Source organism: Orbicella franksi, chromosome 15 (genome assembly GCF_964199315.1).
Source record: "Orbicella franksi chromosome 15, jaOrbFran1.1, whole genome shotgun sequence".
Lineage (NCBI taxonomy): Eukaryota > Metazoa > Cnidaria > Anthozoa > Scleractinia > Merulinidae > Orbicella > Orbicella franksi.
The window spans coordinates 20,932,847-20,955,177 of record NC_138159.1 but is presented as its reverse complement, the minus strand read 5'-3'; the positions used below and the strand labels follow the sequence as shown (position 1 = coordinate 20,955,177).

At 38.3% G+C, this 22,331-nt stretch overlaps 3 protein-coding genes and 1 long non-coding RNA gene across 5 annotated transcripts in view; 2 read left to right on the top strand and 2 right to left on the bottom strand.

Moving 5' to 3' along the window:
* LOC145470288 (uncharacterized) overlaps positions 1-6,919 on the bottom strand; it is a 59,795-nt gene extending 52,876 nt beyond the window's left edge. For both annotated transcript variants that reach the window (XR_014042467.1, XR_014042468.1), the window contains exon 1: positions 6,564-6,919. This is a non-coding gene — a long non-coding RNA (uncharacterized LOC145470288). The remainder of the gene's footprint in view (positions 1-6,563) is intronic.
* On the top strand, positions 2,818-5,651 carry LOC145470284 (melanocyte-stimulating hormone receptor-like). Its single transcript, XM_081454116.1, has one exon. It carries the CDS (start codon positions 2,818-2,820, stop codon positions 3,916-3,918), a length of 1,101 nt encoding a protein of 366 aa, XP_081310242.1. The 3' UTR covers positions 3,919-5,651.
* A 2,415-nt stretch (positions 6,920-9,334) lies between the features above and the next one.
* LOC145469303 (protein Wnt-1-like) lies at positions 9,335-15,482 on the bottom strand. The gene is made up of 4 exons (XM_081452982.1): positions 15,397-15,482; positions 15,061-15,308; positions 13,758-14,023; positions 9,335-12,039 (listed from the first exon to the last, which is right to left on the bottom strand). The coding sequence occupies exons 1-4, from the start codon at positions 15,480-15,482 to the stop codon at positions 11,545-11,547; spliced, it is 1,095 nt and encodes a 364-aa protein (XP_081309108.1). The 3' UTR covers positions 9,335-11,544.
* A 5,954-nt stretch (positions 15,483-21,436) lies between these two features.
* Positions 21,437-22,331, top strand: part of LOC145469619 (adenosine receptor A2b-like) — a 3,859-nt gene continuing 2,964 nt past the window's right edge. The window contains exon 1 of the mRNA XM_081453375.1: positions 21,437-22,331. This exon is cut by the window's right edge and continues 2,964 nt beyond it. Within this exon, the coding sequence (XP_081309501.1) occupies positions 22,181-22,331 (151 nt within the window). The 5' untranslated portion in view covers positions 21,437-22,180.

Below are 22,331 nucleotides of genomic sequence, written 5' to 3'. Positions count from 1 at the left end.
AAGGAGAATAGAGCGGTTTTCAATCGAGTGTCGTAAAACCAAAACCAAAGTAATCACTCTGGCCAATCACAAAACACATAGACAATACAGTGAACCAATCAAAACTCGAAGTAATTACATGTAGCTGATGCAAAGCGCGGGGAAACGCGTGCGAGCGAGTGACAACTAGTATTGGTTTTACTCCTGATTAGATGAAAAAGTAGCGCGAGTTTTTTAAACCAATCGGGTGACGTAGTAAGTGTAAAACCAATTACTTTTCCCACTCAAATGAAAACCGCTCTATACAACAAAATACCAATGCTGTCTTATAATATTTAACCTCGATCGTTCATTGTTTCAAAGTTGTAATTATTAGAGCTCCACGTGGCAAACGATGCAGGAAAGCTATCCAAGCATCGACATGATTGGATATATCCCGAGCGTCATTTTCTAAGGGCCGTTCAGAATTTTCTCATTTTCGGCTAGCTGCCAATTAAAGGACGCATCCCTCTATCTTTTAAAATTTTCTTCCCGTTAAAATATTGCAGCAGAACCTAGTATAATGCCTACAAACGCCAGACTAGTGAGCCCTTAACTTCAACGTAAAATTCCTCATTTGACTAATACGCCGATTCCAGAAAAAAAAACAAAAAAACACGGAAGTTGCATGCAAGCGAGGCTTAATAGCCCTCAAGCTATCAAAATGGCGGACGAAATGTCGGGGTAGGAGGAAAACATTCAATGTATGTAGGTTAGAGTTACTTGTCTGGAGCAAATGTTAAAGAAAAGGAAACTTGGTTGGACACAAATGATGTGTCAGCTTTGTGATTGCATCCTACCTTGTAACTCACTGATGGTGTCACAGTACCGAACCTTGCTTATTCCATTCTTGACAAGCACATCGTGGTATTGTTTGAGACTCTACCTAACTTAGCATCTTTTGAAAACATTTCTATTTATTTTCTCACACCGATTGTTAACTTCATGAAGAGAGATTGGATGTTCTCTCACTTGAGAAGACTGAAGTCGTCAGTGAAACATGATTCAGCCGTAGGAAATTTGTTTAAGTGCTTTGCTGCAATATTCCCGATATCCGGCATAATTTTTAAGTTTACTTCCGTATGTTCTTTCGAGCTCTTAGCTTGCTTCATCAGCTTTTCACTTCTGCTTTAGTAAAGCTATTCTTCGGGTCAGGGTCGCAGATTTTTAAACTTGTCATTTCATTTACAATAGATTCTTTTACCGAAACCGTGAGTAAAGTTCTTTTAGGCGATAAAAATAGTGAGAACAGGTTGGTTTTATTGCGCATATCAGAGAGACAAAAATCTCTTTCCAAAAGTTCCTTTATTTTGCCCCTTTGATTTATACGGCGACTTTTTAAGCCAGAATTTCAATTGGCTTTGTGTCAGTTTCTCAATCTGTTCTCCGCTCACACTGACGCCGGGAATATTCTCAGAAGAGAGATTGACATTCCTTCTTGGTTCGCCATGTTGTTTTGAATATTTAGCGCGAGGGCTACTTTCCGTGTAACTTCCAGTTTTTTTCTGGAATTACTCATTACGTTGTTTCACAGGTGTTGATTCATTACCAAGAGGAGAGTCGTGCTCAGTTTCTTTCCAATGAGACGCGTGTAGTCGTCAAATTTTTACTTTAGTTTTCAGTAAATATTATAAATATCGTTTTTCGAAACTAGAAAAACATAGAAGTTATTCATAGTTCTCGATATCGTTACAATAACGATAATGACAATCGCATTTCATTTGTCTGTCCAAAAACCAGAAAAATCGACGCCGTGTCGAGAGAGATTTATAACATAGCTAAAATTCAAACATTGCCCTGAAAGCACCGAAAATGTGTATTAAACTTATAGACCTCCTAGGCAATTATTTTAGAAAAATGGTTGTTTTTTTCGTGTGCAGCGAGTATATACTTCTTAAGATCCAATCACGGAGTAATAGAGCATAGTACTACTTTATAAGTGATGGTTTGGTGCTTAACTGTATTAGATATATTCATGTATATATTTACTTGTATATTCAAATTCACTTTACTTGTAACTGACGATGACAGAAGTTACTGTCGAACATGCATTAAAACTGAAAGCGTTTTCAATTTTTTAAAATTCATTAGTTGCCTGCTGCTACCAAGACCGTTTGGTAAAACCATGTTAAACAATTAAAATGTTATTAAATTGAAACCCCAATCTTGCTTTCCACATTCTCGAAGGCTTATTGGCTGATGGTCTTTGGTCTTTATAAGAGTATAGACGCACAGATGACGCTATCGCACGCGGATCTCGAAAGTTTCGCTGTTAGTTCTTGATCACTGTAAGCGACAAATTACATCTAGACAGGACTCCTCTAAAAAGGATGACACCAAAATTATTTAAGACGACTTTGAATTGAAATTTGTATTGAACTGTAAAACCGAAAAGTGCAAAGTTTGAAATGGACTCCATAAATAGAATCTGTTTTAATTTGGTGTCCGTCAAAGCAGTTACCATGGTTACAAGTGGACTGCCTTCGAGGATAATTCAAAATTTCAGAAACGTTTTAAAGGTTACAAAATACAAATTGTGTGTGCATTTTAGTTTTGGGTTATTGTACGTCGTTTCAGGATTGTTCCCGTTAAACGAAATTCAGGTTCTCACGTAATTTATTACCTAACGAAAAAGCCTCTTGTTGTTGTAAAAAACGATATTTGTACTGTTATTGATCAGTTACGCCTCGTCATAACGTAATTCATAGTTACCAAGGCGCCAGAAAAGACTGACAGCGGCTTGTTAAACTGTTCGTGAGGTGGGCTTCATTAAGCCTGTGCAGTTTTTAATTAACGCCCATGAGAAGTCGAAACAAACTTCGACTGATCAAAGCATCTGAAAAAACGAGGCAAAATTTGAGAATGTCTCCATCTAACGGAACGGACAAAGCTTGCAAAAGCTTTGTTTTACAAGATGTATCAGAAGGATATTTTCCAGCCAATTTCTACGGATTTCTTATTACAGCAGCGGTCGTCGACTTTGTCGCTTGTCCCTTCAACATTCTGCTAAACACGTTGGTTATAGCCGCCGTGAAAACCAAACGACGACTTCAAACGCACCCAGACATTCTGTTGGCTTGTTTGGCTCTTACGGATCTCATGGTTGGCCTTGTCGTACAACCCCTTCACATAACCATAACCATTTACCTTCTACATGGCAAGAGCTATGGAGACTTTTGTGAACTTAATTTGGCCTTCATCATTTCGTTAACCGTTTGCTGTGTTGCTTCGCTCTATCAGCTGACTTTAGTCAGTGCTGAAAGGTATTTGGCAATTAAACATGCCTTCACTCACAGTACAATTGTCACCAAAATCCGTCTACTGTTTTTTTCTGCATTGGCATGGATCGCAGCAGTTCTTCCTCTCAGTTTCCAGGAACTTACTCCCGTTATCATCACTCTGACATACGCCCTTGTGGTAACAAGTATTTTACTGATCTATTGTTTCCAAGTTACTGTTTATGTAGAAGCCCGCCGGCATGAAAAAGCAATTCTTTCCCAGCAAGTTTCCATTGAGGCCAGGGAAAAGTTCATAAAGGAGAAAAAAGCCTTGAAATTAACCACAATAATATTAGTAGCAGTTTTGCTTTCGTATTGCCCTTCTTTTATCAGTAGAGTTGTTTTGCAGTTTCTCGTCAGTGAAGGGACCTTGACTGATATTAAAACTCTTGCTCGTTTTCTTATAACTTTGCCGGTCATGTTTAATTCGTTTGTTAATCCAACGATTTATGCAGTAAGAAAAAGGCAGTTTCGAATTGCGTTTATTGAATTGCTTTTAAGAAAAAGTTACCAAGACGCTAAAGACTTTGAAAAGAGAATTTTTGGGTCATCAAACAACACCACAACAAGGAGTGGAGAAAATGCCGAGGGAAGGATTGAAGATGAAGTCCAGGTCAACTAAGAACAATAACAGAACCTTGCAATCTTTACAACCCTACAATCTCAATCGTTTTTAGCTCTGATTGCATCGAAAAGAAACCTGACACATCTTTGGTGCAGAAAAAGAGTTTCTACTCGGATGTAATTAACACTTTGAGTGTATAGGACAGGAAATTTAAAGAGAAAAGAAGCACATACTATATAGGGGACAGATAGCCAGAATATTGATGGCGTGGTACGAAATAAATTCATTTTTTCCATTGTTGATATCGATAATTTTAATCAGTAATAAGTTTGAGCAAAGCTAGAAACAGAGGCGTAGAGCGCTAAATCGACACTTTTTTTTTTGGGACTAAATTCCTGCTATGAATTGAACTTTAACGAAAAACAGAAATTAAAATTAAATATTTACAAATTGAATTTAATCAGCTTATTTGGCTTTCATCTTGTCTTTATTAGCTGTTATGAATGCGTTTCGGTTTTTTTTTGGTCGATTGCGTGCAGAGTTGAGAGCAAAAGAAATTAACAGGTGTTTTATAATGGCAAAACAGTTAATAAGCCGAAGTCAGAAACAAATTTAACGGTGTTCATTATAAAATATTTAAATCTTAAATTTCATCTTTCCCCTAAATTGGACACACCTACACTTATGATTATGAATTTTCACTAAGATAAATGTCGTGAGCCCTCAAATGATCAGTTAATGAATCGACTTAAAATGTATTTTTGAATACATTTTTCATCGTGCCATTTTTCATGAAAAAATTCAATTTTCAGAATCAGCCAAATTTAATTTATATTTTACATTCAATCTCCGCATTTTCAGTCTAAATATGAGCTACACCCCTCCAATACCAATGATATCTTATAAAATGTAACCATGGTCGTTCATTGTTTCAAAAGTTGTAATTATCAGAGCTCCACTTGGCAAACGAAAGAGGAAAGCTATCCAAGCATCGTCATGATTGGATATATCCCGAGCGTCATCATCTTAGCGTCAATCAGAATTTCCTCATTTTCGACTAGCTGCTAATTAAGGTACGCATCCCTCTATCTTTAAAATATTTATATTCTTTAAAATTTTACAGTATTACCTAATGTAATGTCTACGACCGCCGGAGGACCACAAAACTTTATCGTGTTACGAACGAATCCCTTTTAATGATGCGATATCATGTAAAACTTGATTATGACATCCTGTAACGATTTTTGTATCTGGACACATTTTCATTCAGGGTTGCAAAGGGTTATTTCGTGACACGTGATGAGGGTAAAAATTAGCATGTGACGGGTGAAAAGCAACCAAAAATCTCACGTGATGCGCGAATTTATGAAGAAAGAAAGAAAACATTAACAGTAGCTAAAGGTATACGTGATTTCGCTAAAATTCCTTCTTGAAAAGGGATCACACTACCTCCCCCCCCCCTTCCTCTCCATTACTTCGCTACACTCTTCTGCTTGCCTCACGTGTCGTGCATAAAGAAAATTCTGGCGGGTCGAGGACTGCGAAAGGCTTACGTTTGCTTCTTACCCCGCGAGTATCCCCTGGGGGGTAATACTCCCTTATATGGGCTATAGGGGTATGTGCGGTCCCAAAGGGTATGGCTTTTTAGCCGTTTTGGTCTGATATAGGGTATGGTTTGTGCCCTCTTGTCCTGAATTGGGTATTTTTTTTTTATAGAAGAAGCTAAGCTACTTCTTCATCATTATCGATTAGATCATTAACAAAAGCCCCTCTCAAATTGTGTTTACACTCATGCAACAGGATAACGGTTTCGGGAAGCGAGCTGCACACCCATTCCCCCCTCCCCAATTTTTCTGGTAGTACCCCCGGGGAGCGGGCGGGCTCTCTACTTTGCAATGGTTGGGTTATCTCCAAAAACTAAGCGAAGAAACGATTGAAACGGGCTTAATGAAAATTTAGTTTCTGGTATTTTGGATTTTAATGTAAAAAGTTTTGTGCCTTACTATTTTCATTTGACGATTGTCACTTGATAATTTTTGATGGGCTCCAAGAGAAACCTACGTTATAAACTTCTGGTTTCAGCTGTTCTGGCCCATAAAAATCTAACATGTTTTGAGGTGGGAATGACAAACTGTTGTAGGTTCTTTAGATTTTTGATCTTCAGTTTTCGGCCGAAAAGGGAAAACAACACCGCTACTGGAGAAGAAAATACTCTATTTGATCTATTGGACTCTACGGTCTTGTGAACAACAAAATAGCACAGCTGCGATGATTCAATGGACAGTGCAACAGTTCTGCGAGCGCGCGTGTTATATTTTCTGGTACATTTCTTTGCGGTTTCCTTCAAAACAGCATCGTCAAAAGGCCCCATTCTGTCGATTGTTTTGCAAAAATTAAAACTGATTTCCATTTGAGTTATAAAAATCCTTAGCTCTACTTTGATTACATCTTTTCGTGCAGAGAGCAATTTTCCATGAAATAAAACTTTCGCTAGCCCAGTGCCGTTCAAAATCAGCAAGGTTTAAAATATTCGATTCGCTGGTAATTATTCTTGTATACTCTGTAATCACCCGTTGTTTTATGCCGAGAACAAGAAAAACCTTACTACCCTGGACATAAAAGTGTAACAAAGCGAGTATAATTCATTAATTATACTTCTTTGCAATTAAAACTCGAACAAGATAACTTATGATAAGGCTAACCTGTGCATGTGTTGTGAAACTTCAGGAAACTTGCCGCCATGTGAAAGGTTTGCATCGTTGAATTAAAAAGTGGTAACCAACCAGTCCAAAACAATCTGTAATTACTTCTGGGTCTCCCCGACTCTGTGGATTTGGCCATCTCTTTCCTGAACGGCAGTGAATGGTAAAAATACAAAAAAAGAATAATAAATAAAGATGAAGCATGCCATCGCATGCCATTCAAATGAACAATCCGGGAGATTGTCAGATTTAACAATATCCTTTAAACCAATCAGCGCCAAAGGATATGATCACGTGACAATTTAGATCAAAAGAGTACGCGGAACAAGCGCGTTTTCCGTGCAGACTAAAATAGACTTTCTAGTCCAGTCCCGTTAGGTCACGGAATAGGGCGATCGCCGGCAGTCATTTTAAAAATTGACAGAAAAATTATGGCTTCACATATCGTCTTTAGGTAGAACGATACATTACGTACTCAGGAATTGACAACTGATCAAATCTCACATTTCATGACAGGGTTTGACAGCTAGTCAAACTTCTCAATCGGCGTCCGAACGCTTTATTGCCGAATTTCAGACATAAAGTTAATTGCCGAGCTTGGTAGAGACCGTACTAAGAGAATTGATCTATTGACCCTTAATGTTTTCTGTGCGTCAGACTTTCAAGTTCTAAGACTCTCTCTCTCGCCTTGGTCAATAAGACATGCATGGTATACATTTATGGATGTAAATTTAAAATGCATATAAAGAAGGCAGCGAAAGAGAGTAATCCTTAAACGAAAGGAGTCCTCAGTTCTCAAAGTGAAAACAGAAATGAATTATTGAAATCAGTAAGATTAATTAATATGTGGGACGCAAATGACTCTCCACAGTTAAACACAAAATTCCAACGTCTCTTTTGATTTTCTCGAAATTTGTAGAAGTTTGTATAAACCATGGTTAAAGAAAAACAGTGCCAGTTTAATATAATTATAACAACTATTGAACTGTCTATGTTTCCAGTGTTTGTCTTATTTTGCCGTGAAAGAGGACGATTTCTGAAAATTGAGACGTTTACAAACAACAGTTTTGGCGAGAAATGTGCGCGCAGCTCGTTTGACCACTGACGAACTCGAGGTAAGGGCGAGGTTACCAGGATTTATCCGTTCGATTGTGATTTATCGAATGGGAGGGATTTATCCAATTGATAGTGATTTACTCGGTAGATAGCGATGACTACTCTCCGAGAAAAAGGAGAAGACTTCATTTTACAACGGTTAGCATGGAGTCGTTTACATAATGGCCTTTCTAAACTAAACTACAAACGTACCAAAACGATTGTGAAAAAATACAAAATAATCGTTTAAAAGTACATCGAATGATAAAATGGTCCTTTGATTTATTCCCCGACAAAAAATGCATGGCAATCATTCAAATTGATGAACAGAGTAACTTGACAAACGGTTGTGCTGTGTACGTGCTCCACATGAAGGTACAATAAAAAAAAATACATTGATAAGCCTAACAGACTTCAAATTCAATTAGTACCATAAAGATTAAAACTACTCAAGTGTGGGTGGGTACAACTGCATACCAGCACGTTTTATCCTCGAGCCTAAACATTTTGTTTGGCAAGTGTGGTAAGTGGATGTATACACAGCTGGATCAGCCAGCTAAGTACGGTGTTCGAAAGTGTGCCAACTATTTGACACTTTCCATAAACATAATATTTCCTTATTGAAAGTTTGGCTTAAAATCATGTCGCGAAAAGCTCTTTTAGAAGGCGTCAGCAATTTCAGTAATTGTCAATCGTTCTACGTCATGTGATAGCTTTTAATTCTTAACAATTTTGTCATCTAAAGAAATGTTGTCTCGTTGATGAATTATCCTGTTGTTGAAGATAAGGTTTAATCTTAAATCAGGGAAACGAAAAAAAATACGCTCAGAGCTTCTGACATTTGCTGGTGCGTTTTGAGTTGCAATCAGTGATAAAGATGTCCCTTGAGAGCAGAACAAGAACTCGGTTTCTCAAGAGATAAAAACCTTGCCAATAACGTTGGATAATAAGACAATCTTGACATTAATCCCTTAGCCTTCCATTCATTAGATCCGTCATAGTAATCCTCCTTAGAATGCAGTAAATACATCGTTTATCAGAACGTCCATCGCTGACAGTATTTAATCAGTTCCGGATAGATTTTCTTTAATCTCGCTGTATCCGTTTGACTCAAACGGAAAGAATTGTTAAACAACTTATAACCTTGGGCAGTGTAGCCTTGGTCAGCGAATATACATAACGTGCCCTGCCCCTCACCTTCACAACAACATTATTTTTAAAAGGTCTAGATAACAGCAGACACGTAAAGATTTTAAGGAAAACGATCAATTTTTTAAGTTTACAAGACATGTTTCGACAGAACTTGTTATCATTCAACTGAAGATGACAGAAGTTCTGTCGAAACATGTCTTGTAAACTTAAAAAATTGGCCGTTTTCCTCAAAAACATTATTTTTTCTTTAACAGAAGCAAGCGTGACAAATTTTCAAATTGGCATTCCATGACTTTTTACTGCACAACATAACAGACACTTATATCCACTAAACGTTAACTCAATAATCGCTAAAATAATTTGCAGCACGTCACGGTTTTACGCCCCAAATATTTTGTCCACCTAGTTAACGTTTCCAAGAATGTAAATTTAATCGTTGTAAGGATCAAAGCAATTCTTTTGCGAAATCATATTGCCAAGGTCAACAAAACGCCCGAAATTTGCTTAATGCCTTACATTCTCTGCCTTTTTAAGCTGCTTTGTATGAAAGCTTGTTGTTGTCAGTTAAATGTTTCATAATCTTAATTGTTAGGTTTGGTAAATTAAATAAATGTAGGCTTGACATCTATAGTTGGGATGGAGTCATAACATTATGGGGCTGAAGTTTTGTCGGAATCTTCGAAATCATGTTCAGCAGTCCAGAAATGTGCAAGAGTATACATTACTCGCAAGACGTTCCGATAATCTACGAAATTTTCGGAAAATAGTCAGAAATCTTTGGCCGATCTTCGGAAAGTGCTTAGAATTGTAGTGCCGTTGTGGTTGTTGCTGCTGTTGTTTTTGCTGTAAGTTATATGGGCATGAAAAAGGCCGGGAAGATCCGACCTCAAGTATCAATTGCAAGTATGAGGGATGTGCGGCAATATTCATTTTTAGTACCAAATAAGGTTACCCAGTCTAAGAAAAACAAACAAAGAAACAAAAACGGGCAAAAGTGACAAAAATAAATACAACATTTACAGGTCATATTGTAATAAAAATGGCTTTTCTTTTTATTATAACTAGTTACAGCTCTCTCTCTCTCTATGCGATCCCACTTGAAAGTACTGCGGAAAGTTAAGTTAAAAACACATGCCTTCTATATACAACCAAACATTTCTTTACAAAGTCTTTGACTACAAAAATAACACGAACAAAAATTCAGATCATAATTTTATATCCTATAGACCCTCTGAACAAAAGCGTTTAGACATCAAAAATTAACAAATCGTAAGAAAACTGCTTTGCTGTGTTCTTTTGGGATTAATAATTACATGTTTAAACCTGAAAATAAGTTTCGAAAAAAAATCCTCCATTTAAAATTTATTAAAGGCCTTTTCGCTAAGCTTGATGGCGGTTAAAAACGTCTGTTTTTCCAAAAGTGTAAACGGGAAAGAACACCAAAACAAAACGAAACAACAATCAATTAAAAATGTTTGACCCCAAAAGAACACAGTTTCAGGCCCCGGCCAGACTGCGCTAGAGAAATTTGAAAACGCGACTTTATTTCTACGGTCAGGCCTACCGACCACACTAATCCGTCACGAAAACGGCGCTTTTCGAAAACGATGGCGCCACGGTAATCATGTGATTTCCCTGAACGAGTTTTCCTTAAAAATAAATGCATATAATGACCAGCAATTGTTACTTTTTTAAATTCCTCCGGCGTAATGTGGATGGGAAACATTTGATGTGTTTCCAGAGAGAAACCTCCCTTTTCAAATTCCTCCGGTGTAGAGTGGGCGTGGCCTTAAGATACTATAGATCACTGCTTGTAGCTTTCCTTGCAGCTGAAATTTATACTACATTCATTACAGCACGTTCAATAAAACTGAACGAAACTTTCTGCTCATTCTAAAAGAAAATAAGAGCATTTATACTAACTATAAGAATCTGAGACTGCCGCTAACTTAGGATATCTTCTAAGGCGTATGCGTGATTACGCTAGGTCAATCAAAATTTTACTGCGGTCGAATAATTATTGGGAAGAAAATAAATCTCTATATCTCTTACATAATACTATGCATTTATTCCACAGGAATGAATGCACGTATGAAAACATACCGATTTTGTAGTTACTAATAACTCAGACTATGTTCCAAATGCCACTGTAAGACTGCTCCGCCTTTTTCCTACATCATGCCTTAATTTCCAGTGAAGACCCTTTAGAACACATTAAATAAGGCGGAGCGAAATTAATAGCTGGCGCCGTGTTTTATCTCTACAAAATTGCTGCAAACTTTGACTCTTCTCACTCCCAAAAATGACCCAGTTCAAACTTGAAATTGATGAAAAAAAAGTCTCATAAAAAAATGAAAACAAGTCAGTATTACCAGGTGACTGAAGTACTGCTCAATAGCTTTCATTTGAATGGTCACACAACAGGGTTTAATCTAGAGACTTAGAAGTTAGAATCACCTCGTACAGCATAATAAACAACACTACATAAAAGAACTGCTCAATAGCTTTCATTTGAATGGTCACACACTAGGATTTCATCCACAGACTTTAAAGTTGGAACCACCTTGTACAGCATAATAAACAGTCCCACATGAAAGTACTGCTCGATAGCTTTCATTTGAATGGTCACACATAAGGGTTTCATCTAAAGCTTTTGAAGTTAGGACCACTTGTGAACTCGAGGTTTGGTTCTGGGAGTGAGAGAGTTGATATCTTGACATCAATTTTTCTGACATTACTTACACCTGTGAACAATGTGCCTTGATCGACAATTCTGGCATTTTACTTTACAGCACCAAAAGAAACGGCAATTGCAGAGTTCTTCCATTTCACTTTCACTGGTCGTAAAACCTCTCTCGCAGCACATTAAATCACACCCGTCCGTTCCGATGGATGTGTTATTGCAAAGACGTCCCTTTGTCCCAAGGGATCCTGTTTCGAGATTTCGCTCGCAAAAATCCGGTGATTCTTCGTAGTATACCAAGTCCGCCTCAGTGGGGGGCTTGTGAAGTTTATTCCTCGGACGAAAAGCTGGTTTTCCTTTCCTTGCATTGTGGCCATTTCGATTGTTGTTTTGTTCAAACTCCACCAGTGAGGCGCTGTCGAATTTACCTTTAAGAACTTCCCCAATTCGTCTGAAGTCCGCCAATCGTTTCCAACAGGTGCGCACAGTGCAAGCTTCCGACACTCCGTGACACTTGCACTCTCTCACCACGTTCTCTCTAACAGCCTTAAAAAAATTATAAAGTTTCAGATCTTGTGTGCGCACAAAAGGATAGAACAAAACATATCGAAAACTGCTGTGAATACGGCCCACGTGAAATGAGACATTGTTATTTCAAAATGTTCCTTGGTGAGCAAATGAGAGGAAATTACCCAACAAATGTTTTGCTAACATGTTGCCTAAACCGAGGAACTTTCCACGAAGAGCGTAAAATTAAATTGCAGAATATACGCGAGATTTAAACGCCCTGATGTTAAATACGAGTAAGTCGTTATCCGAACTTCAGTGCAGGGTTAACTCCGCCGAACAGTTGTGCCGATTACGGGAAATTATAAGTGTACTTCCAGTGAAAATTGGAAAAATAGTATTACACCTCATTAAGATGGGTGTAAGGGTTCACTGTAAGAGTAAAGGGCCTTGGCCAAGAATGATATTACATTGAAATTGAAGGAAATTTCAAAGAGAAAATGCCATCAGATTTTGTGATAAACATATATTCGATCAGTCGAATCAAATGCTATCTTTCCGTTTTGACAAACTTGTTAGTTCAGCAAAGTTTTCTCCTGAAAATATACTAAATTGTAGGAGATCGACGAATGAAATTAAAAGTGCCGGCACAGTTTTTCCGTTTTATCTGGGCGGCTCGTGCTATACGTAAAAAGGAAACTCATATAATGGCGGGCGGTATAGATGAAGTCAGAATACGTCGGCAGTTCTTTCAGAAGCTGTTAACTTTTTCGTCGTATTAGAACAATGTGTTCTCATTTCGGTAGCGGTAAATTTATTCTTTGCATTCCCAGAGTATGAAAATGTTTATGTATAACAATCTATTGTACCACGAACCTAATTTCTCTGCAAGACGTTTTACCGTGGGAAACGAAATCAAAACAGTGTGGGGCACAATAAAATGCAAATTAATCGTCGGCGAAAAGCCGCGGTTCTAAAATAATAGGTAATGATTTTACGTGTGGGTCTCCAGCAATTAGTCTTGCGTTGTTCTGTGGGAAACCGCTAGTTACAACCGTTAACCTCAGACAGTAATTTCTTCCCTGAAATGAAACAATTTGGACAAAGGTTTGCCGAAAATTAAACGCCCTGTTAGTTCAAACACAAAGAAGTATCAAACCTCCTACATTACTCCTTTTAGGTCACAGGTGAAAGTATTAACTCTCTTAAGTGTGTCGATACCAATTGTTTATCGTTAGTTCCGAGAATTTGACAATACATCACCATATCTCTATCAGTTAATGATTTCATTTACCCTCTCAGCCTGTCTACTGAATACATGTAATGTTTTGATAAGGAGAAACTAGTTTGTGCTGATTCGGTGGTTTTCACAATCCAAGATGAAAATTTTTATGATTTTGTGGCATCATATCTCTGTGAAGCGATACTTTAGAAAGCTGGAGATAGAGAAAGCAAGATTCTTTTCAGAAATTGCCAGTTTCAAATTAAGGATAGCACTAACTAATCTGACAATTTAGAATTTCCCTTTAAGCTGTACAAATACAGATGGTCTTAGCCTACCGCCAGATCCATTTAAATTACTTTTTGCAATAAACGATTGTTCGGAAAGTGTTTGTTCATAACCGAAAAGAGATTCATTCATTGCCCTAGGCTACGGCATTCCTTGTCGTTTCATTGCGGCTTATATAACGATTTTTTTCCTCGTAGCTTTCAATTAACTCTCTATTTCACACCCAAAAGAGGGGAAAATTACTTACAGTTCTTCCTGCCTCGTTGTTGTGTAAATTAACCAAAGTACGAAAATCACGGCCTTTTTCTCCTGCGTCTACGAACTTCCTCGAGAACTGGTCGGCGAAATGGACGTTGTCACTGCAACCTCCCCACTGCCATCCTTCGTTACTGACGCCCTTGTACCGGCTGTCACATCCGCACGCCGACAGCTTGCCGTCGCTACAAGCCCTAGCAATGGCGTGCGACACACCAGCGGCTGTTATGGAGTAGGTGAATGCTGTTTCCCTACAAGCTAGCACAGAAAAGTTCTCATTGCATCACAGCTTTTTCACCACCAAGAGTGACCAAGTTCAGAATTTAACAAACAATACTTTTCCTAAGTATGTATGTTGCATGTGTATATTCAAGGATGGTCAGTTTTGTAAAGAACTATATATCAAAGAGATTAGCGTTTGCATGAGGAAAATTTCGCATATGACAAATGTCCATAAATAAAACGCCATATCAGATGCTGAGTCATACAATAAGTACTGATATCGCCTACTGCGTGGGTTGCATATGGGGTTTATTGACAAGGCTTAGATGAATATATAGTCTTCCTGTTTCGGTTTCATTCCTTGGGTGCATAAGGAATTTGAAAATTCAACTATCTCTTGATTTACTCTATTTTTCGAGAAACAGATTGTTCGCTGTAGAGTATAGCAATTAAATGAAGCCACAATTATTTTGCCTTTTCTTAAATGCCTTATTTCTTCTACGTTTTTTTCTTTACGTTAAAACGCAATTTTACAATTTAAGGACTCCCACTTACTCAATCAGCAAATTCCAAGACGATTAAAGATTCTACTGCGGCCGTTTTTGAAACACGGTAAGCCGAGCTAGCTTATTCTGATATCTCACTGAGTATTTAAAATGCCCAGACTACTCGTTTTAAACCGTAAAGTTAAAAGTACTTGAAGGAAATACACGAACAAGTTACGGAAATAACAGCGTAGAGAAACTTATTAAATATTTCACAAGCCTTTTCCGCCACTCCAAACAAAAGAGAAGAAATATTACTTGAATATTAAGTGAGCTCTCGTAAATATGTTGGGAAAAAAAACATGAATTTTCCCTAACTTAGGGAAAGTTTGACGGCGAAGAATGCTGACAAGGTTTGATCATATCTTGTGTTTGTTTGAAGGAAAAGAAACATTAAATCAAAACAACTACTTCGTACAGAACGGAATCGTGTGTGGTGTTAAATGAAGAGCATATTTCGTGAGAAAGAACGAGGAAAAGCGAAATTAACAGGTGACACCCACGAAAACATCACCAAATATAACTTACCTATTTTCACTATTTTCCCAAAAACATTTTCAGGACTGTGAGCTGAACAATTCCATTTTCGGTTTTTAAACTGGAATTGACATTGACTGATGGAAAATTTTGCTCCGAGTCCAATGTATGGAACCAACTCAGGATATTTCCGACATAAACGTTGCTGTTTTGGCGTGACGGGCTTCACTCCGTTAGCAGGAGAGAGTTGGAAATTATAGTTATCCTGAGGCTTCGATGAGCCACTTACACCAAGGTTCCTAGAGAGAAGGAAAGGAAAATAGTCTTAGTTTGCGTTGTTTAACGTTGTAACAACATCATAATCAGGAAGTGTAATTATAAACTTACCACCAAGCGCCATTGCCTTCTGCGAGTACATTAAGACTTGTTAAACCAAACAGTACAACCATGTAAAGAGCTTTGAACAAGTTCATCTTGAACTCCTAACGATCTTGTTCAGTTGTGTCCACAGTGAGTTGTAATAACTCAAGAATCCTAATTCGCCTACATAAATCGGCCCTTTAGTCGCATGTGATTATTACCGTCATTCAAAACAATGGATTAGGCAGCCACATTAACAGTGACCACTAAAATTATATCATTTTTGTTTGCAGTCTGCATGTCTGCATACGTTTAAGAACCCAACAATAACGCCAGCACGGTTAACTAACAACTTCTAATTAGTTCAAATCCTGATCTGGCATACCTTGAAGAGGGCTGTTCCCGCCCACACAGAAAGCCGGTGAAATTGCTACTTCAAGTTTAATCCCTTAGACAGTGCCTTGTTGATGAAGAAGCTTGCGGGTAAATATACTATCAAAATGTGTACTTACTGCTTAAAAGACTTGTGTTTTCCTTGGTGATTTGGACGTTCGGTTCGAGATTTGCAGTTCGTAGTTGCAAGCTTTCTGCCGTGACTGTGTATTGAAACGTTCCCTCGGTATTTTAGTATTCTCTTTGATTTTCCTTCTTTTAATTAGTTTGGGTTCCTTTAAAGAACTTGTTGACAATAAGGAAAATTACGTGACTTTGTGAACGATGAATTTTACCACATCCTCGCTAGAGAGCTGAAACCGTGAAACAAAGCAAGCTGTGATCGCAAAGAACCTAACGCTTCCCAAAACACGAGAAAGGTTTATAATTGAAAATTTTTTTGAGGAGGCGTAAACACTATCCGATTACTAAAGTGATACCCTCTTCACATTTCAAAGGAAACAATTTGTACGGCTGTTTCTTCGCCAAGGTCCTTTCAATGCTTCAAATTAAGAAACAGCCAAAAAAGCAATTTACAATCAATAGTGTCGCTCATATTAAGCGATTAGGACTTCAATAGGAATAAGAGGGACATTATTTGTGTCACTGCCCTTGAATAGGGTCAACAGAGACCGGCACTTTCGCAAATTTTTCAGTCAATTAACTCTCTTCGGAAACGGCTTTTCCAATGTGGTTTGTCGAACTTTGCGCAATTCACGAACGTAAGCAATAAAGATGTTTCTCGTACCAAGCTTTTAGCGCTTGTAAGAACGCGCAGAAAGTAGCAGAAAGTAGCATATTTACTTCTGTGCTTGACTAAAGTTCACAACAGGTGTTAAGATGTTTGTTTTGGTTTTCGCTTTGTTGTTATAACGGTTAAACGATAAAGCTGGAGAGCTTTATGAGGACATAATCTCGTGGCTGCCTCTCAAGGATCAGAATTCATCAAGACAGCTACAAATAAAAACATTGCCACAGTACTGCCAAATTTGTGTGTTATTAAAACAACGGAACATTTGATCAAACAATTCCTACATCACGGCAAAGAATCGTTACAAAAAATGGAGAGCCAAATGATATGTTTATTAAACAGATTCTCAAAGATTGATTCCCTTCTAAATCATCTTTTTCATTAACTTGTCCAGTGTAGCATACCGTAACGGAAATTAGTGTTGCAAACACTGCTTAATTTTCCCAGACCCACGAAATTTTATTCGAGTTCGGGACGTGCCTACACATTTAATTCGAGTTAGCAGCTGAACGTAACTCATATCTCTAGAAAACAGAAATATGAATTGCAAAATAACAAAGAGACACGTAGCTTTTATTGCAACACAATAAGCGGTCCCTGGAGGCAATTTTTCCATTCACTGCTGGTTGAAAAATAATTGAGCCATATAATTAGCTTTTGTGTTTTCGTGAAGTTACGGCAATCTTTCGTTAGGCCGCTTTCTTCAAAGAAAAATTCAGTTCACGTTACTGAACAATGTTAAAAGAAAATTCTTACTGACTTTGACTAGTAAAGACTTTTAACTTCCAGTTTTCCTCTTTTGTTCATAACTATTTGTTCTTAGAATCACGGGATTTAGCGCGTGAAATGTTATGGTTGCACGTGGTTTGTTAGCCTCCACCGAACTTTGTGGTTTCAGCTGAATGGTCCGTTTTGATAAGACGTTTCCGTTTGATTTTACAATAATTGCCGGCACTCTTCACCTCAACGACTAACTGAAAAGACGAAAACTTACATAACCACATATAAAGATTAAAGCATAATATAAAGGACGTCGCGATGCACTCATCATAAAATAGGTCATGCATTGGGGCTGTTACAGATTGAATGTGCAACAAAAGGGCTTCATTTAGAAGCTGTTTATATCCGTATGCCTTATCAACCAAGCGACACAGCCGCAAAAGTAAAAAATGAGGCCCCAGGTCATAAAAAAAATAAAGCGGCGAACAAAGCGGAGGCTGTACACAGGGCGCAAGGACAAGTTAACGAAAAGCTACAGGATTTGCCAGGAGTCGCGAAGAAGTGCTAACATCTCATTTACAAGATGCTTCATTCGTATGAATTATCGTTTTCCGAAGGAGTGCACGTTTTCTTTGCAAGTTATGACAATGCAAAAGAAGAAGCCTACTGAAATAACTTCATCTGCGCCCATCAATTAGTCTCATGAAGCAAGCGCCAACGATACCGTTAAGGCATTTTTTCAACATCGTACATGTTTTTTCTTTGGTGTTACCTAAATGAGAGAGGCAGTTGGAGAAGCGAGGTGGCTCGTTATAATCAGTCCAGTCTTCGTTTTTGAGATCATGAAGCAAAACAAAACAAAAAAAGATAGCAAAGATAATTTGCAACGAAAGAAACCAGTAAAACAAAGCTGAAATATTACAATGCCTCGACCCATTGTTACCTGATAAGCTACCCCACATTTACATGGTGTGTATTGTATAAACAAGCAGCATATAGATCTAGATTGTTAATAAACTTCATTATTTCCTTATGTTTTGCTTTGTTTGAGACTGATAGCGAGACTATTGTGATAAGTTTCACGTGTGAAGTAAAATCACACTGGTGACTAACGGGCTCTGTGGAGGAGGGAAGTCGGGGGCGAGAAATGATGGAACCAGACACACACAAGGAGGCAGCGTGGCTGAGTGGTTTAGGGCGCTGGTGTTGTAATCCAGAGGTCCCGGGTTCAAGGCCTCCGTCCTGCCACTAGTGGGATTTGTTTCTCGGTATTCCCGGGTTCAAATCCTCGGTCAGGCTTTGTAAATAGCTAACTGGTCTGCCTCCTGCCAGTTGGGATTTTTTAAGTAGGTTACGTTTATTTGAAATATTTGTTTCGTGTAAACTAGCTAAGCTTAGTGCTTGTATAGTTAAGTGCATGACCACTATAAATAAGATTTACATTTTTTTTCCTTCTTTTTTTGCTCAAAAGGCCGAGGGAGGGGTGGGAGGTTAGACAAAATAAAGGCACCTGGATCCATCCCTTGAATTCACACCTGATAAGGAAATTTGCACTTAATCAAGTTAAAAATTAACCACCGGACATGAAACGTAGCCTGCGAACAGGCTCCCGACGTTGACGGAAAATAAATTGCTGGTTTTCAGTGTCAAGCAATTCAAAATAGATCAAAATCAAAATCAAAACCGGTCAATAGATAGAGTCCAGAATCTGGGAAATAAAAGAAGGTAAATATGCAAAGACTCTCGCCAAAATTCTGGTCACAGCAATTTTTCTTATGCGAGATATGCGGAGAAATTTTTTACCCAAATTTATAGAGATTTGTATGGAGACGCCATGCTGGTGCCCATCCGTATGGGCACCAACGTGGCGGCCGGAAACCAACAGGAACATCTGTCACCGAGTTTTGCTACAAAAGCGTGAATTTAATACTTTTTCTAAGACATGAACTGTTGAGATAGCCAAGTTACCCTAAATAAGTCACTTTTTTAACCATCATGACAGCTCTCTAGGCCGTCATATAAATGCCGCATCACGCAAAAGCTTAGAAATTTAAGCGTAGTGTATCACAAAACCAAGAACCCATTCGGAGCGAAAATTTGTATGAATATTAGTTTTCAGCAGCTCTTATACATCATTTAAGTAAAATCTCAGGAAGATCGATAGTTTTGTAGTTCGAATTTTAGTGACGTCATGTGAAAACCAGCTATTCGGCGCTAGCGGGCAAGCGCGTTTCGGACGGGACCACGTTTTGTTGGTGTGCTGCAAACCGGGAGGAAATAGGGGCTTTTTACCCAGCCTGATTAGGGTTAAACTAAATGTCGCCGAATGTATAGCTCGTGTAGAGTTGACCTTCGTGAGATTAAAACTTACCAGAATTTGACCCACAGTGGGGGTTGTCCAGGGAAGGTCGAAGCTCTGACTTCGCTTAGTAGCTAGCTGAGTTCGCTCAGTGTCGTTAAGGATCGCGCTTACAATTCTGGATCCAGAAGAGGAAGAAATACCTGGATTTGCTGTTTTCGATTTCCATCTGTAGATTGCTGAACTATCTAAGAACGGAACAGGAGAAACCAGGTACTTGGGCGATTGCAAGGACGTTAGGTGCGATATCTTTTACCCAGATCTTTTACAAGCTCTACAGGCAGAGCGATAGGTCATCTGCAAACTGCTAAAGTAAAGATGGTTTCTGAGTTAGTTTATATCTAGCGGCTTCAAAGACGAAGATGAACTACAACTGGATAGATGAGCCGCGAAGTCAATTCAATCGATCAGCAAATGAAACATACACGACTTTGAATTACAACAACAAATCAATCATCGCGTTGGACGTAGGCGCGTAGGACCCTGGGGATAATAACTTTTTTTCCCTCCTCCTACACCGTCTCAAGATATCCAGCGGGCATTATTCAACCTAAGGATATTATCATTTGTCCAGGATGATTAGATAGGAGCAAGAATAGTAGGATTACTGCTAAGGAAAAAGGGGAATTAAAAAAAAAAAAAAAAAAAAAAACCGGCGGGAAGGAGTCTGGTGAAGAGGCGCCAAGAAAGTCACTTTCTCGTCTCGTAGCTTCGGCGCTCGATTTCGCGCGCGCTTGTGCTCCAACGTGAGCCTGGCCGTAGGCTACATGTGGTGCAAAATTCCAATCCTTCGAGTCACGCCCCACCAATCATCATCTACCATGCAAGGAGATCAATATTTTACTGCTTGGAACTCATTTTTACGACCGTCATGCAAGCGTTTGAACATTTTCACACAAACCCATCTTTGTTGTTTTGTTTAGATTACCTCACCTTTTTTTTTTCTCCGTCTGCCCATGCTGTAAACTCAACTTTCTACTTATCAGAGTGTGCGTTCGTGTAATCAGTGTAATCGCAGCTTTAGAAACCAGGAGAAACCTGGGACAAGTGTGGCAATGGTTTGTTGGACCGTTACTGAGGACAAGGCGAAAGACGAGAAGATATATTGTCCCCCAGTAGTAACGATACCACAAGCGACCAATCTTGTTTCCGTGGCCTTTTCCCTGACTGGAGAACGAAGTTGACTGCGAGATTAGACTCGCCCCAGATCGCCTTGTTTCTTAAGTGGCGAATGGAACTGGAGCCAGCTAGCATTGTAGGACTGCAATGCGTGCAGAGAATAAAGCAAGATCTTTTTACGATGTACATCGATATTAGACAAAATACGCCAGCTGCGAGGGTTGCAAGTTGTTTACAAAAAATAATAAAAAATAATTTTGACGTGAAGCCGTCGACCTTTATTTCATCTTCTCAATATCAATAAATCAAGGAAAATGGTAATGAGAACAAAGAAATTAATCAAACTCATGCAGAGACAATTTCCAAGATCTATGTAGTATTAAAAAATTTTTTCGGCATTCAGTAATTAAGCAAAAAAGTAGAAATATTAAAAAAATTAGCAGGTTAAAATGAATAGTTGACCATTACTAATGATTGAACAAAAAATTAATCATAGTTTTAAGTTTCAGTAAACTACTGAGACCTATTATTCCTTGATCAATTAAAAAGTGCCATTGTTGACGCGACCTCATCTTGACTTTTAATTGCATCCTATTTTTAAGTGATTACAACAATTTCTTGCTTTACTTTTATCGTTTGAATATTAAATTTCTGTTTTTGTTTTCCTTTTAGCAGTGACGAGATTACATACATAACAGGTTCAAAAAGATCACGGCGGATGCACAGAACTTTTTTAAAAATAACGACCCGAGATGTTTGAAAACATCATTAAAAGTTCTTGTGCAACATCGTTTTATTTCGTTGTCTCGGAGTCGCGTGCCCTTCACAGGCACGCAATGCAGCAAATTAAAATAAAGGCAGATGTTCGATTAGCAAAAATTAGCATAATAGTGACTGAAGTGTCAGACTGACTTCTTTCAGTCTGAATGTATTAAACGTTTCAATATAAACAGCAAACTTCTCGAGCTGAATTGGGTGGCTAATTAATTTAGCACAAACGTGTAAGACCACCAGGAAAAGGTTTGGAAAAAAATAGTTTGCTCCTATGCCCTGTTTAACAGGTTTTAATACGTGAGTCGCAACCCGGAAAGGAAGGAAATTTCGCATGAGAAACCTGAGAACTTAAACATCGGAAATGAAGTTTCTTATCGTTTTATTAATTTTGGCTCCGATCATTCATAATCGATGAATTTCGCAGGCTTTTAGTCAGAGCAGGTGCAATGCCGACGATTTAAGACAAAACACATTGGTGTTTTGAGCGGTCAATAGCATCGATCGATCGTTATTTTAACCAAGCTTCTCAGCCTATCTACAAGAACTGGAAATATTTAAAGGAAAATGTGTTTAGGCAAAAACATTAATTCATTAATTTAAAACATTATTCATTTTGGGCATTTCCGATTTGAAAAACAAAAAAGAGACATTTGCCAATGCAAACAAGACGAGAAAGCAAAGACGACTTTGGTAGGATGAGTGATGCACCATTCAATATCTGCACTATTGCCTTACACGTTGTTTTATTCGTTGCTACTTGGTTTGGAAACAGCTTAGTCTGTGCTGCAATATGGCGTGTTAGAGCCC